Below are 17,602 nucleotides of genomic sequence, written 5' to 3'. Positions count from 1 at the left end.
TTTGTATTGATTGGCAAAAGATGTACACTTATATGAGCAAAGGCTCAAAGGTTCTATACAAAAGTGTTAAACACACTGAGAATTGATCCATTCCTCATCTTGAAGTATGCCTAAGGCATAATCACTAATCAAATCACATCTTTTATCTAATCTCCCGTCTAGACAAAAGGAGCATTTCTGGAACAATGCTCTGAGATTGTTAATGTCATCAGCCAAAGTAGACATTTTGATATCCTTAGCCACTCCCGACATAATCACTTTCAGCAACTGTGGGCTGGGAACATGGACTGTAATTTTCTGCCATTGCTGATGTCTGGCTTTTATAATGGCCATCTTCACTGCTTCTGCTATAGTCTGCAACTGATTTACTGCTTTCCTATCAATTAGTCCCCAGGCTGACATCACCTGATGGCTGTGGTTAATTGCTAAAATCCCAATACCAACACATTTGGTCTGTTCCTGCACACTAGTTGATATTTTGATCTGCACTTCATCACTTCGTACCTCCACTGGTTCTACTTCTCCTCCTTCTCTTCCAGCATCCTCAGGGGTCATTATCTCATTACTCCAAGCTGAGACTTGCTCTTGCCATTCCTGTTGAGCCTTGTTAACTGTTTTCCAAGGGTGCTCTCGTTTAGCATTGAACTTCCATTCATTTCTCCTTTTCCATATTTGCCACAGGATATTCGTAGTAAGCTCTATATGCTCCCTCCCCTCTATCCTACCTGAGGCTTCCAGCATTGCATTCCACCAAACTCTAAAATTCCCTGTCTGTCCCGTTAATCCATCCCACTGTATTGGGGCCATCTTCCATACCTCTTGAGCTCTGCAGCACTGAAAGAACATATGTTCAATCGACTCATTTTGATCTCCACAGCCATCACATATTGGATCTCCATGGTTTGTTCTATTAAACACCAAGGCATTAACTGGAAGTAGCCCATTTAGACTCCTCCAAATGAAGTGTTTTATCTTGCGTTTGACTCTCAGCTTCCACAACCACTTCCATTGCTTTCCATTGGAGTTTGCTGAGCTCGTTTCTGCTTCATCAGCTCTTCCTACTATATGTTGGGTTGTTTCTCTACTCAATGTCTTGTACCCAGAATTGACCGTATAGATGCCATTGCCACTATGTAGCCAGTAGTTGCCGTCTTCCCTTCCTGAGATACTTATAGGGATATCCAGAATTTCGTCAGCATCCTTCCTGTTGAAGGTTCTAGGTACCAATGGTTTCCTCCATCTAAAGCCACTAATCAGCTCATCTACTCTTCTTATGGTGCAATCCTGAGGCCTAGTAGATGTGACTCTTCCATCCTTATTTCCTGGAATCCAGTTATCCTCCCAAATGTTTGTAGCCTTGCCATTGCCTATCTTCTTCCTCGTTCCTTTTTGCACAAAATCTCTCACATTCATCATACTTTGCCAAATCCAGGAAGCACACTTTGGGACTTTGCACTTAAAGATTGAGTCCCTATGGAAGTACTTTGCCCTCAAGACCTTGCTGACTAATAGATTTGGTTTGGAAATCAGTCTCCAGACCTGTTTAGCCAACAAGGCTTTATTGAAGTTCTGCAAATCCTTAAATCCCAAGCCTCCCTCTTTTTTCTCTTTAGCCAATCTCCTCCATGAGCACTAGTGCATCTTATTTTTCCCATCATTTTCTCCCCACCAGTAGTTAGCAAAAATGGAGGTCACTTCTTTACACAATTTGTTAGGGAGTTTAAAGCAGGACATTGTATAAACTGGCATTGCCATGGAAACTGCCTTCAATAAAACTTCTTTCCCTCCTTGGCTGAGCAACTTGTTTTTCCAACTATTCATTCTTCTACTGATACTATCCTTAATGTATCCAAAGACTTGCTGTTTAGATCTTGTTATCACCATAGGGAGCCCCAGGTGTTTTCTTTGAGTAGCCACCTGAATTGTGCCTAGACTTTGTATCACTTCCCCTTTCCTCTGATGACTCACATTGCTGCTGAAAAACACTGAGGACTTTTCCAGGTTTATAGATTGACCAGACCCCTTCTCATACTTCCTCAAAATTTGAATGAGTTCCTTGGCTTCCTCTCTTTCAGCTTTACAAAAGATCAATGAATCATCAGCAAAAAATAGGTGAGTCATGCTTGGTCCAGTCCTACTAATCTTCATCCCTGAGATCCTTTTATCTTCCTCAGCTTGCTTCAATAAATTGGAGAACCCTTCTAAACATAAAAGGAAAAGATAAGGTGACAGTGGGTCGCCTTGTCTTATTCCCCTTTCTGGAATTACAAACTCTTTTGGTTCACCATTAATATTGAAGGAGTATGTAACTGAGGAGAGGCAACTCCATATCCAGTTCCTCCAGACTGTACAATAGCCCATCTTTTCCATCATGGCATCAAGAAATTTCCACTCCACTCTGTCGTAGGCCTTGGACATGTCCAGCTTCACAGCCATAAAACCATTCTGTCCTTGTTTCTTATTTTTCATGTAATGCAAGTACTCATGAGACAAGATAACATTGTCAAGAATTTGCCTGCTTGGGATAAAAGCTAACTGATTTTTACTAATGCAATGACTTAAAACATTCTTGAGTCTATTGGCCAATATTTTTGAAATCACTTTGTACACAACATTACAGAGGCTAATTGGCCTATAGCTCTTCAGATTGGTAGGATTCTGAATTTTGGGTATGAGGGAGATGACCGTATGATTCCAAGACTTTGGCAAATTGCTAGTTTGGAAAAAATGCCTAATAGCTGCAATTAAATTAGATTTAACAACATGCCAGAATTTTAGAAAAAACAAGGGAGACATACCATCTTGACCTGGTGCCTTATTAGGATTCATGGAAAAAAGAGCTGATTTAATTTCCATCTCATCCACCTCTCTAGTTAACTTAGCATTCATCTCAGTAGTGATAGTAGGAGGTATACCATGAAGAATCTCTGTTATACCCTCACTCCCTGAGCTAGAGAAAAGGGCTCTATAGTAGTCAGCTACTTCCATTCCCAGCTCCGCCTCACTGTTTGTCCAAGTTCCATCCTCCCTTTGAATGTTAAGCATTCTGTTTTTTCTTCTCCTTCCCTTCACACAAGCATGGAAAAATTTGGTGTTCTTATCTCCTTCTCTCAACCAATCAATCCTTGCTTTCTGAGCCCAATACTGCTCTTCATCAGAGTAAGCCTCTTTCAACTGCTTCTTCAAATCTGCAATCTTATCCTTAACTCCTGAATCCTTAGAGTCCTTGATCTCTTTAATCTAAAGCTTAGCTTGATTGATTCTTAGCAAAGAGTTTTCTGTGAAGTTATTTTTCCATTTGAGTAGAGCCACTCTGCAATTAGCAACCTGTCTAGTAATCCTATACATACTGTTTCCTTCAACTGGTTGTTTCCAAGCTTGCTCAACCACTTGATTAATGTCTTCCCTTTTGAGCCATCTCTTATCAAAGAAGAATCTTGATCTTCGTTTTTCTACTCTAGGCCAATTATCTATGAGCAGCATGCTATGATCTGATCCCAGAGTTTCCACATGTTCACATTTAGCTTTATCAAAATTTTGGCCCCAGCTTATGGCGTTCAAACCCCTGTCCAATCTTTGCCTTATCTCCCCTTCCCCTTACCAATTGTTACTCCATGTCCAGGGGTTACCTGTAAATCCTATGTCCACAAGGCTGTTATGCTCAATAAAACTGTTAAAATCCTTGAAACTTCTATCATCTCTTGCTCTCCCTCCCCACTTCTCTTCATTAGAAAGAATGTCATTGAAATCCCCTGCTAAAAGCCATTTATCCCCCACAATTGTTGTCTCACAGTCAAAACTTTCCATTGATGTTTCCTTATATTAGCATCACTGCATATGTAAACCCCAATAAACCACCACTCCAGCTGAGTATCCGGGTCAATCACTAGTGCCTCTATAGTGAGGGCAGTTGTAACAACTTTCCTAACCTCTATATCATTGTTCCAAAACAAGGCCATGCCTTCTTTCCTATCCATAGCTTCCAAATCACACTTTCCTCAAATCTCAGAATTTTTTGGACCTTTTTCATATAACTATACATGTTTTTTGTTTCACTCAGAAATATTAAGTTTGGGGAGAGGAGGTTGTTAGCCTCCCTCAACTGGGGAACTGTCAAGGGGCTCTCTGCTCCTTGGCAGTTCCACACCAGAACCTTCATTGAAACATGAGGGGCCAGTTGAGGTTGGCCCCTACCCCCTCCAGATTCTCACTCAGATTCTCCTCCCCCTCTTTCTTTTTGTTTCTCTTAAGACCAACTTCATTCACCTGCACTTCTACCATGTCTTCATCCACCAAATTCAGTTTCCTTTTCCCTTGTTGAGGTGTCAGAGGCCTGTTCCCCCTCAGTTCTCTCAATGGCTGTCTTGAGATCTTGGGAGATCTCAACTGTTTCTTCATATTCCTGTTATGTTTCTAGGCAGCCTTTGAACCCACGTCAGAAGATCCTGGATCAATTTGCATTAAGGCTGTTTCAAGTCTACCAGAATCTTCCTCCACTACTGTTACTTGCATTAGCTCCTGTGCTATTTGCTCAAGTCCATTTCTCTCCACTTCACCCTTATTCTTCCCATGATTCTCTACCTCCTCAGATATACTCATCCTTCCTTCTTCAAGAACACTGTTGCTCTTTCCCCCAATGAGGATTTTTGAAGCTTCTCTGGAACAACTTTCCTTCTGACTTTTGCTGCTGTTTGAATTGAAGCTATACATTTTCTCTATACTGCAGTTATCTTCAACTCTTTGTTGCTGTACCTCATCTCCTCCAACCTCTTTGGACTTTTCCCTACTTGTCTGTTTCTCTTTATTACCCTTCCTATTGACTTCCTTTCTCCCTGGCATAAAGTCTTTTTGACTATATTTCATATTCCCCTTTTCCTTAGGATTTAACAAAACCATCTCCCCATCTTTAAAGCCCCAATGATTCTTCTCAGAGTTATACCTATTCTGTTGTTCCTTTTGGGGTGATGATTTCCCTGTATTGGCTCTCAGCCAAGGACCGTACTGATGTTCCTGTTTCCCTTTGCAAATCTGTATTACTTCCTTACATGACTTTTCTCCATGTCCAATTACTCCACACTTGTAGCAAAAGTCTGGACATCTCTCATATCTGAAGTTCAACCATTTTAGAGCTCCATTAACTTTAACTGTCGATCCCCTGAGTAGAGGTAGGGAAGTATCTAGTACCGCTAATAGCTTTAAGTGTCTACCTTCCTTCCCTCCAACTTGAGGCACTAGAACATCCTTTACTTCCTGAAATACATAACCAATTTTCCACCCCGCTTCTTTTGTTATCCAGTGTACTGGTAGATTCCAAACTTGGACCCAGAGAGGTGCCAGGTCAAAAGCAGATATGTCTTCCTCTATACCTTCAAACCAGTGTTTCATCACCAGCATTTGATTGTCCATGACCCATGGTCCACCTCCTACTATCCTATCTCTGTCCTCTTTATTTGGAACATAAAACTGAAATATGTTTGGACCCAATTCTATGATCCTCAGATTCCTTGGATACCCCCAAGCTGAGTTCACAAAGTTCTTAACTCCAACAAAATTCACCACTTTCTCCCCTTTAATTCTCCCCACCAAACTTAACTGACATTCTTGAATACCTCCATCTAACTCTTCACCTCCAAGGTCAGTACTTTCCAGTTCTTTATCTGAAAGGGCAAACTTTCTTATCGCATCTTCTAGTTTCTCCGCCATGGGGTATAAACAGATTCTTAAGCTACCTCCTACTATCACTATTAAGACCAAGACTAGTCAAGCAAAAGACCAAAGAAAAACCCAGGCAGACTAGGTCGTTTAAAAGGAAGGAGGACCTCCCTCCCTGATTTTGAAAGAAACCAACAAAATCTTTTTTTTTTAATAAATCCTTTAACCAACTATTTACTATTTTTTTTTAATTATGATCTTCCTTCTCCTTAAGAAAAAAACTTTTGGAAAAAAGAGACACGAAAAACTCTAGCAGATATGAAGCACATATCAAGGAACAGTGGTGATAATGGCTCTGAAGGTACCTGTCAGCACCCTTACGTCTTCCATGGAGTCTGTTTCCTCGTACCAGATTAGCTAAGATCGCCACTGCTTGCTCTCGTATTCCGACAGTGTTGCTAAAACTTAGGTGCAAACTTTCCCCTGAGTGGGGAACAAGATTCTCTCAAAGTTCTCGGCTTTTGTTATCTCACTCTTAAAAGTTCGATCTTCTTAATTTCATCAACGCGTAAAGGATTCTGGTTGATGTCCGAATCTTGGGATTGTGTATGTGTCTTTGCAGAAATTTTGAAGATTTTGAAAAGGTTTGAAACTCTCAAGGTTGAGAGACTCGCACTCTTACCTAGAGAGAGAAACTCTCACTTTTGGAGGGAATTCTCGTTCGACAACTTTATCGATTATCTTTTCCTAACTCTGAATCCTCTACTTGTCTTCTCGTTTTTCTACTAGCCACCAAAATTGCCGTGCTTACACATATCATACTCATGTTACTTCGCAAAAGTTTAATCAACATTTGTTAAACTCTGCATGGCTATGTTGTTAAACTCAGAGCGGATCCGTCGGTTTGACCAGGAACTATTTGTTATACATCGGGACTATCTATCATCAGCTAGGACCCCATTTTTTTCATTTTCGACTTCTTCACCTTCAGCTTGCAAAATCCAAACCACAGCACTATTTTCTCACCTCAATTGTTGCTACTGCAAGTGAAAATGAGATGCTTATCAATGATTGTTGTTGCCTTTATGTGCAAGATGGCCAAAAGCTGAAAAAGTAGCCATTGTGGAATCAGGTGCACTAGTCGCTTATCCAGATTTGTCAAGAAAGATTCTGATGTTTACTTCAAAACTACTATTTGTACTTATCTCCCCTCAACTTTATTAATTGTTTACAATTGATAATTGTTTTTGCTAGTACGCCTTGACTGGAAATCATAAGGGGCATTTGTGGAACAAAATTTTCATCTCTCTCCTAGAGGTAATTTTTTAATCATATTTTTTTATAGACAGACTGATTTTGTCACCAAATCATAAACTAGGTTAGAGTAATTTTCCAAACCTCAGGGGAGATCAGTAAAATTATCAAAAATCTCAGGAGAAGTTTCTAAAATTATCCTTTTGCATTAATTGCTAGATCATATTTTTCTTTTTTGTTTTAATGTGGTTTATCAACTGAACCAACTATCTGCAGTTATGATGAATCTTAGGGTTTTCGTAAAGGAAAGGATAAAAGAAATTTGATCTTAGCAAAACTTAATTCCAAAGGAGACTTAGAATCGTAGTTAAAAGCTAAACTCGTAAGATATTTATAAAGGCAAGGATAAACTAATTTTGATCCTAGTAAAAGCTTAAATTCTTAGGAGATTTATAATCTCAGTCATAATTTAAATTCGTATCACATTTGCAAAGAAAAGTACAATCTTTTTCCGTTCGAAATCGTCAAGCACTTTACGTTTTCTTTTGTTGTCAAACTAACGAACCACTTTACTCTTGTATGAAAAGGACATGACTAACCACTTTATTCCACCTGCATGTTAAAGAGTTGGCATCAAGAATGAAGATTTCTTGGTTTTTGTAAAGAAAAGGATAAAAACGATTAATTATTGTAAAAGCCTACATTCCTAAGGAACTTGTAAAGAAAAGGATAAAAGATTTTATAATTGTAGTTAGAACTTAAATTCGTGGTGCATTTGTAAAGAAATTGACAATCAATTATCCTTTAAAAGCCTTCAAGTATTTTTCTCATTAATTTGTGTTGTATAACACACTAATTACATTATTCTTTTGGGCAAAAGGATTGGATACAATTTTCGTCTTTCAAGTGAATATGATCAACCTACCAATTGAACTGGATTAAACAGCCAATCCTATCCTAGATCCCCTAGTTCATCCATTATTAATTTTGTTTCTCGGGAAAATTTAAGAAAATCATCAATTTAGTCCTTCAACTTTTTTTGGCTAAGCCAATTTAGTCCTTGCACATTAATATTGTATCCAATTTAATTCTTTTTAAGGGGTCACTACCATTTAAATTTTTTCCGACACATTATCTCCACCCAACCAGTAACAGTATAGTCTTGAGTATTGCACATTGTTTGTTTTGCTATCAAACCTTGTGCTTTTTCGTTACCATCTCATATATGGAAATAATGGTTGAGATAGGACCTATAACCAATGGGAGCAATATTATATATAAAGAGAAATTTAAATGAAGATAATGTTTTTATACTTTCCCTCAGGCGGAGGAAAGTAGGTTAACCTAAGAGGTTGGCTAATTCGGGATTCTTTAGAAAGAAGTAACAGATAGATTTACTGCTTTAGATACAAGAGTTGGTGCACTCGTACCAGTTGCTTGATAGTATGAAGGTCCTGGTATACGAAAGGGTTTGATGATCATTCATGGGAACCTGCTGACCGTCTTGCAAACATTGGAGTGGAATCGCGAATTACTTCAATTTATGAATCATTCTGTGAACTGCTTCTCTAGCTGAGAGGGACTTTGCTCTTCATCAATTGGGATTTCCAAACTTTCGTAGAGTTAGAATATAGCAAGTGGCATGTCTTATTTTTCTTCAATTTGGGTTTGTTGGCAGGGAGTTTTGTCCATTTATAAGGGAAAACTCTGTCAAAATTTTCTCAAAGTAAATAAAATATTTATTTAAAAAAATGAATTTTTTGTGTTGTGAAATTATTGAATATATTTCTAATTGAAGTAGTAAACAATTTTGGTTTTGGCTATCAACCATTTGTATTCTAGGAGAGATGTTTCAAAAATTGATTGTCATTCCCCTCATACGGTTGTCAAATTAATGGATACCAAAGTAGCCATTGAAGTGGAAATGCAAAGATTAACATTAGACCCAATTCTTATTTGTAATCGGCATCAAAGCTAAGAAATCACAATTGCCCATATGGTTAATTCTTAGGTGGGAAATATTTGTTGTCCTTGTTTGGAGGTTTTCTAGCCCTCTAGCCATGAAAACTAATGATTGAACTAAACTAATGATTCAAGCATATGCCCAACATTTGATGCTAATGTAACTGGATAAATGGGATTAATAGTTTCAACATTTGGCTGATTTCAATTGCACGGTATAATTATGAACTAATATAATAGATCTAGATACAAAAGATTATATAAAATATCCAAAAAATTTCCATAACTTTTGTTACTCATCAAAATTTGTGTTCCAAAATGAATCTCGTCCGGTGAATTTTAAATCAGTCGCATCTTTAAACCATCAATTGCTCTGGAATTGCATGCTGACCGATGTAGGGGTGAGAATCGAATTCGAATTCGGTAATTCGGTAGGTTGAAATCGGTAATTTTCGGTAAATGGTTCTGGAAATATTTGACCTAATTCGCATTTGAAATAGAAATATCGAATTCGAATTCAATCCAAATTCAATTCGCAAAACGGAAAGTTACCGATTTAACCGAATTCCAGGAAACTACTTCTTTGACCATTTTTCATCAGCAAACAGCACGTTACCAGAACAAGGCAAATGCCCAATTAGAAACCATAAAGTAGAGCCAGATATCTAAAAGAGAAAGCGCACGTTATCTCATGATTACTGAAAATTAGTTTGTCTGCCTACTTTCTTTTTTATCAATCCCATTGCCAAATTTCTCAAGCCTTTCATCCGTTTTACTACCTCATCATTTTAGGAAACCCCAAGAGCTGGCCAGTGGGTGTACATTACAGAAGTCAATTGCCATTGATGAAGACCGCCCCCTCTTCCTCTCTTCCTCTAATGATTAATATTTCTGTCCCCACTTGAAAGACGCCAAATAGGAAACAAACAAAAAACTAGAGAATCCATGTGTAACCTCTTATTCAATGAGCTGTTCTAATTTTTAACCAAACCTTTAAATGGACCGGCTGGAGGAGGTGTGACTTGCGAGGAGCCGGCTAGAGGAGGTTTAGCCGCTTAGGGTTTCTATCTTCAGTTGAGAAACCAGAAACAGAAAGCAGAAAGCAAGCAGAAAGAGAAACAGAGAAAGTTAGGGATGAACCTTCTGTAATTGAGGAGAGGAGAGGAGAAACGAGAAACTGAGAAAGTGTCTTCAATTGAGGAGAGGAGAAACTCAGAAACAGCTTAGGCTTTAGACTTCAGTGGGCGGCGGCATAAAGGAACGAAAGGAAGAGGAGAGCAGAAATAGTGAAATTAGAAAGTGTACTAATTAGAGTACTGAAATTGGAACATACATCCGGACATATTATTTCCTATTTAACTTTATTCGGAATTTCGAATTTGAAAACGGTAATATTTTACCGTTTTACCAAAATAAATTTGAATTCGATAAATCCGAATTCAAAAACTCCAAAACCATTTTCGATCCTAATTCGATTCTTTCTAATTCGATATCACCGATTTACTGATCGAATTACCGACTTACCGACTTCGAATTACCAAATTCAAATCGATTTTGGTCGGTAATTCGGTAATTACCGTAAAAGGGGTGATTTAAACTCAAACCCTTTAATTCTTGGATTCTAAAATCCCCCATCCCTCTCCGCCTGATTCTTAAATCCCACCATCCTCTACTACCAGAAAAAAAAAATAGTACTTATGTGGTCTTACAGAGTTTGTAACATCAAAATTGATTTGTTGTCTTTTGATTTTTCAAATTCGAATATTAGGTGGAAGATTGAATGCCGGATTGAACAAAGAAGGAATCTAGTACTACTGCAACCTCTGTCGCGCCCCATTTTTTGTAAGAAAAATGAATAAAATAGATAAATGGTTTGAAAAGTGAATTTTGGTTTGAAAAATGGTTTTTGATTTATAAAGAAAATGAAGAAAACATGGGTCTAAATGGGACATGAAAATGCGACGATTTGACCCAAAATATAGTTTAAAAAGGGTTTATTGAATGAAAAATGGAGTCGCCACTTGGTATAGAGTTAAGGTGTACCAAGTCACCTAAAAATGAAATTTTAAGGAAAAAATGGAAAAACCCTTTTTAAACGACTCCAAATCTACGCAAATCAAAGAAAAAGGTTCGGGAGTCACATTTGAAGAAAGGGAAGGCAAGGATAAAAATCCGAGGCACCCTTTCGACCTAGCCAAGGTTAGTTGCGTGATTTAGTCAAAGATTTTCTTGTTTTAACCAAAGCATTTATCACATTTGGACGTACTATATGAATGCAAAACCCTAGACCTAGGGGGTATCGGGGGGCAAAATTTCTCTTCAAAGCTTGAATGGCGCCAATCACATTAATTGTGATGCCCAATAATGACTCTTTGGAGAGGTCACGAATAATGCAAAATATGAGATTCTAAGAAAAGGAAAAGGATAAAAATAATTATAGAAATATACATGTTTTAGAGGAATGCATTACGTCGGGTACGGGGGACTAATGTTCGTGACTCGATTTTCCCTTTTAATAGAGGGAATACGAGCGTGCTAAGGCTAGAAAAGCCAAATTCGTCCATATCCCATATCCAAAGGGCTATTCCCTAATCTAATCAAGCAAATGAACTAACCTAGTTCTAATGCTTATATGAAATGCAAAACTAATGTCATGTTTCATGCAAAAGGAGCAAGTAATATACATATAAGGGAAAATATGGGGAAATGGGTATACATATATAAGGAAAGTGTCATGCAATATGGTGAAAGAGGCCCTAAAAAATAAAGACATGCATGAGATGAAGGCATGCGAATGTACTAGCGAGGGACGGTCCTATTGGATCTAGCATTGGACTAGTCCTTCACTAGCGCTCTTTCACAAGCATTGGACTTGTAAGAGCTCGAGGGGACAACCATGACTAGCATTGGACTAATCACGGTTATGCGCATTTGCATCCATCATACATATATATAAGTAATGTGCATAATTAAAGCAAGTAGACATGTGAGCACGTAATTCACATAACACATAAGCATGCATATCTAGATGCCAAAACCTAAGAAAGCGATTAAACACATAGCACCCAAGCATGCAAAACACATAAGGCAATTAAGGCCCTAACTATTACTCCCTCCGTCCCGAAAAGTTTGTCACTTTTCGGGAATTGGAATATTTTTCAATAGTAGACAAGAAGAAGAGATAGCTGTCTGTAATTCCTAAATTATCCCTGCCAAGCTGTCTAAATTTTGCCTATAGTGGTGCGGATGAAGTTATTCAAACTAGTCAACACTTTGGGCCCACTACATTATTAAAGCTACACTAACTTTTTGCTTATTTTGCACTGCACGCGCTAGTAAACATTGGCTAGCATCAGCCACGCACTTCAAAGCGTGTCTTGTTCTTTTGACAATTTATGCTGGACCCACATATTTAAAGGTAGTGTCAGAAGGGTAAAATTAGAAGAAGGAGAAAAATTCATTTGCCATTTTAGGTATGTGACAAATATTTTGGGACAGACCAAAATGGAAAGCATGACAGTTTCAATGGGACGGAGGGAGTACATTTTTAGGGGGGAAGGCCTACTACAATCTAACGGGGGAAATGGAAATAAATAAAATAAACCTAACTATTACAACTTGGCATTCGAGTGCCTCCCAAATGATCAAAAATTAAAATAAAATAAATATACTAAATTAAAACAAATGAAGTGAATAAATAAATAAATAAAATGAAAACACTTAGAAGGCATGCAATTAAGCACATAAAGTCATATAATGCATATAGGGTCAAATAAAGTGGAAATAGGGAATAGAGTGTACCTCCCTTGAGTTGGAGCCCTAATGAAGTGAAATCACTTATTTATCCTCCAAAATAAAAGAAAAGGTCAAGGTACCAATTTATTTGGGAAAATTAAAGAAAATAGGCAAACACAAGCTCACTTGGGCCCAAAGTTCTTAAACTCATGCATTAAGTGCAATCTAAGCAAAGCATGGTAATTAATTGAAGCAAACAAACAGTTGAGTTGAAAAATTGAAGTTGCCAAGGACCAAATGGAGGACATTATTCAATTGGTTGGGTCATAGTAAAACAAAGGGAAGCTGAGGGGGTTAAAGTGCAATTTTGAAAATCATTTTTCATGCAAACCTCATGCAACCACCGAAAACACTCTCTGCAAGCAAAAAAACCATTACTAATGAAAACTTTCTGCAATCAAGCAACTCTCGGCAATGGATTTCACCCAACACTTTTGAGTTAATTCCAACCAAACATGGCTAATACAATTCATGGAAGGATTTTATGCAAGTAACAACTTCAAAACCAGCTTCTGCAACCGAGAGTAAAACTTGCTGCATTTTTGTTTCCTTCTCAGATTTCGGACCAAAATATGCAGCTTGGCTCGAAGATTTTTCAGACAAAAAACATAGTTTGAAGCTAATCAAGACACATCACTTCAGCATCCCAACAAGCAGCAAAAGACAATCATTTTTCCTGAAGTTTTCATGCAAGTGTTGCGAGGACAACTACTGCAACAGAAAAGACAGCTTGCTGCAATTTTCTTAGCAATCTTATCATTGATCACTTAGACATCAGTTTTAACTAGCAAAATAGATAACTAAACCAGTTTTGGGGCTGCTGTGGGGAGCAGGGAAAACTGCAGAATATAAAGATGAAATGCGGCTTATCAAGAACCCAGAAAATTTTGCAGCCCAACATTCATTATGTTCACCATGAACGCATGCTTAAACAAGCAACAAAGGAAATTCGGGGATAGAGAGGGGCCAAAACATGCATTTTCAGAACATTTCATGAAGCCCAGTTGAAGCTTTGCAACTTCGTGCGTTTTCCTTAGGCACAGGAAGTCATCAAAACAGAAATTTCGTATGAATGATAGTTGCCATATTCTGAAACCGCGGGGAACCAAAGCTTTGCTTGAAACAAAATCCCATGTAAACATCACTCATTCCCACGATAAAAGACCAAACATCCGACAAGTTCCTCACTCTTAGGGGGAAAAAAAAAACAGATCATAGGAATGAAACGGTAAGGAAAAGGAAAAACCATCAGACCATACCTTAGCTAAGATACAAGTAATCAACAAGAAATGAAATGACTTTGGACTGTAAAAACGCAAGTGAAACGCAAAGAGATAACAATTCTCAATTCATACACTTGGAGAACCGGAAATTGATCATGGCGAAACAATCATACCCCAACAGAAATATAGCCATAAGCGAAATCACGGAAGACATGCTTCAAAAGCTTGAAAGGAACTGAATCTTAAAGAGAAAAACTTACAGTGCTCTCAGTTTCTGACGTTAACTTGAACCTGGATGGTGGCGGTACTGATGGTGGTCGACGGACAGCAGCAGCAGCAAATGCGGACTGGTGGTTGGAGTTGGGTAGATGATGATGGGTTGGTTATTCGGGTCAGCCAGGAAGAAGTGGAAGAGCATGAGGAAGTGCAGGGGTGGTGTAGGGCGGTGGTTATGGAGATTTGCGGGCGGTGGTTATGACCTTTCCTTGTTACGGCTATCGTTCGAATCCTCCGAAGAAAACCCCTTCAATTTCCAGATTTCTCTCTGCTCTTGCTGAAACTCTCCTCTTTGGTTTCCTTCCCTAGCCGCTGTCTTCTTCCTTCCACGTCAAAGCTGCGTTTTTCTTTCTCTCAACCCTCAGAACCTAGCTGCCGCCGGATCCTCCAAAAACTCTCCCTCAGCCCTCGTTTATTTCTAGCCTTTTCTCGCTCGTCTGGTTTTCCCTTTTCCTCTGCCCAGAAACCTCCTTGTTCCAGCCGTTAGCTCCTCCTTTCCATCCCTCTCTCCCTTTCCTTTTTATCAGTTTCCGCCGCAACTCCCAGCTCTCCCGTTTCTTTCTTTCTCTTTCTGTTTTCACTCTTTCCTTCAGCCCCCAGTCGTTACTCTCCTCTTTCTTCCTCTATCAAACCCTAGCCGCTATTTTTTCTATCCTCAGCCGTCCTCTCCGCCGTCCTCTCATTTTCTTTTTTTTTTGTTCCAGATCCCCTTCTCAGCTTTTAGTTCACTCTCCGTTTCTCTTTTTTTCCTCAGCCGCCCCTTCTCTTCAGCCGTCAACTTCATCAGACTTCGCTCTCAGCTCCTTCTCAACCCTAGCCGTCACTCCTCCCTCTCTTTTCAGATTTTCAGCCGTCACTCCCCCTTCCTCTCAGACTTCCGCAGCTTGCTAAAAACCTCTCCTACCCCCTCCTCTCTCGGTTGCTTTCTCTCAGCTTTTATACCAGCAACTTACTCCCGAAACCTAACATCTAAGGCACACAAATAAACTCCATTTTTTTTTGCACATTTTTACAACCTTAGATCTTCATGATTTATGACAAACCTTGGATCAAGCTAGGGATTTTTGCTGGAACGAATCCGACGGAGGAGAAAAATGGAGTGAATAGACGAAACTGGAGTTTTCTTCGCCGCTTTGTACCTTGTGCTTGTAAAAAATGAAGGTAATGGCTCGGATCCTGTGTGGCTCACCCGTGTGAGCTTGCTTTCCCTTTTTTTTTTTTTTTTACACATAATAAAATAATTTTAACAAGATAAATAAAACGCTAAAAGATTGAATTTAAAAGAAATAAACATATTTTTGTAAACAATTTTCTTTTTCTTTACAATTTTTATGCTAAAAGTCTAAAACCAAAATCATGAAATTAACAAATAAAAATAGATAGAATTATTACTAAACCAAAAAACAAAAAATAAAAATAGAATGAAAATTATTCAAAAATTTGGTGTCTACAACCTCATTGATGAGATCTTGGCTAATGGTAGGCTTTAATTACAAATTTGGTTTCTACAATATAACTGTTACCTTGCCAAAGTTCACAGACACTTCACTGATGTACGTATGTACAATGTTGAATCTGTCCAGGCTGTTAGGATTCAAACGTGGAATAAACAAGTACTGAGATATCAAGTACACAGCAATTTAATGATAAACAAGCCACAAGCATGAATGATAGATGATACACAATATTTAACGTGGTTCAATTTCATCATTGAACCTACATCCATGGAGAGAAACCCGTTCTTTATTATAAAAGGAAAACCCTATACAAGAATACAACTTGAATCCAAGACCAACCCTTGTATATCATCTCTCATCTCCCAAGAACCTTTTCTTACCACCCTATGTATAAAGCTACATGTCGCCCTTGTGTATTCTTGTGTGTCTCTTTGTAGTATGCCAACCCACCTATTTATAGAGAATATTATTTGGCCAAAATACTAAATAACAATAGGAAACCAATTCTATTTCCTAGACTTGTACAAAATAGGAAATAACTTCTAATTCTAAACAAAATTGAAAACTCCTTGGCTACTACTTCAAGTAACTAAAACCAATTAGGAAACTAGTTACTTCCACACAAAATAAGAAATCTACCTAAAAGAAATTAAGTCAATTTCCTAACAAATCTCCACATTAGTGAAAAATTTCTTTTAACAACCATTTGCCTTCAACTACCAAATAATATGGTACCGAACTACACACCTGAATCAATACAGTTCTAACACCAAATTTATTCAATCGGCATATGAACATGCGTAATTATCTCGAGTCCAACCTCCAGTTGACTCGTAAGAAGGTGCCTCAATTCACCATCTCCCTTTGCAGGATTTCTTCTCACTACCACTTGCAATCCGGGATTCCCTTCTGTGAGCTTTAACCCTAATTATTGAGGCAACCAACTGGTAAAATCATCATATTTCTTCCCATCCTCAGGACTGTCTCACCACGCGTGGTTTCCAAAACTCCACCGAAAATGAAAAACTCGTAACTGTCAGAGTCTTCTGGCGCCATACCACTCAAAAAAACATAACCGAAATCTAAAAGCCACAGACATGAAGTATCAACCATTGGAAGTATAAGAAACTCTCTACCGATTCATGTCCAAAATCAACATTGGACTCCACCTTTTCCTTGACCCTTGAATCACCTGTCTAGATTCACCGTCAAGTATCTCCATACTTTTCGATTTTCTATCCTTCACTATCAATGCTTTTTGCCAAGCCATTGAAACAAGAATACCACTCATTAAATTGTTCAATCGGTAACAACGACCAACCCACTTGATCTCAATAGTTAACTAGGATCTAACCATAAATGACCAAGCTTTTGATCCAACCATTTAGTTTGTTGGGATCCAAGTGCTTGTGAGCAGTCCAATCTCTCAACCAAGTTCTAATACCACTTGTTAGGATTCAAGCGCGGAATAAACAACTATTGAAATATCAAGTACACAACAATTTAATGATAAACAAGTCATAAGCATAAAAGATAGACGACACACAATATTTATTGTGGTTCGGCTTCACCATTGAACCTACATCCATGGAGAAAAATCCGTTCTTTATTATGAGAGGAAAACCCTATACAAGAATACAACTTGAACCCAAGGCCAACCCTTATATATCATCTCTTATCTCCTAAGAACCCTTTCTCACCATCCCATGTATAAGGCTATATGTCGCCCTTGTGTGTTCTTGTGTGTCTTTTTGTAGTATGCCAACCCACCTATTTATAGAGAATATTATTTGGCCAAAATACAAAATAACAATAGGAAACCAATTCTATTTTTCTAGACTTGTACAGAATAGGAAATAACTTCTAATTCTAAACAAAATAGAAAACTCCTTGCCTACTACTTCAAATAACTAAAATCAATTAGGAAACTAGTTACTTCCACACAAAATAAGAAACCTACCTAAAAAAATGAAGTCAATTTCC

At 38.2% G+C, this 17,602-nt stretch overlaps 1 protein-coding gene across 1 annotated transcript; it reads right to left on the bottom strand.

Annotated features, from left to right (window-relative positions):
- Window positions 1-66: 66 nt before the first annotated feature.
- On the bottom strand, window positions 67-1,413 carry LOC140036401 (uncharacterized). The gene has a single exon (XM_072077790.1). The coding sequence runs from the start codon at window positions 1,411-1,413 to the stop codon at window positions 67-69; it is 1,347 nt and encodes a 448-aa protein (XP_071933891.1).
- Window positions 1,414-17,602: the final 16,189 nt, after the last annotated feature.

The sequence above is a fragment of the Coffea arabica genome, chromosome 2e (assembly GCF_036785885.1).
Source record: "Coffea arabica cultivar ET-39 chromosome 2e, Coffea Arabica ET-39 HiFi, whole genome shotgun sequence".
In the NCBI taxonomy this organism is placed as follows: domain Eukaryota; kingdom Viridiplantae; phylum Streptophyta; class Magnoliopsida; order Gentianales; family Rubiaceae; genus Coffea; species Coffea arabica.
The sequence above is the reverse complement of the archived record's forward strand: the minus strand, read 5'-3'. Positions and strand labels throughout refer to the sequence as shown.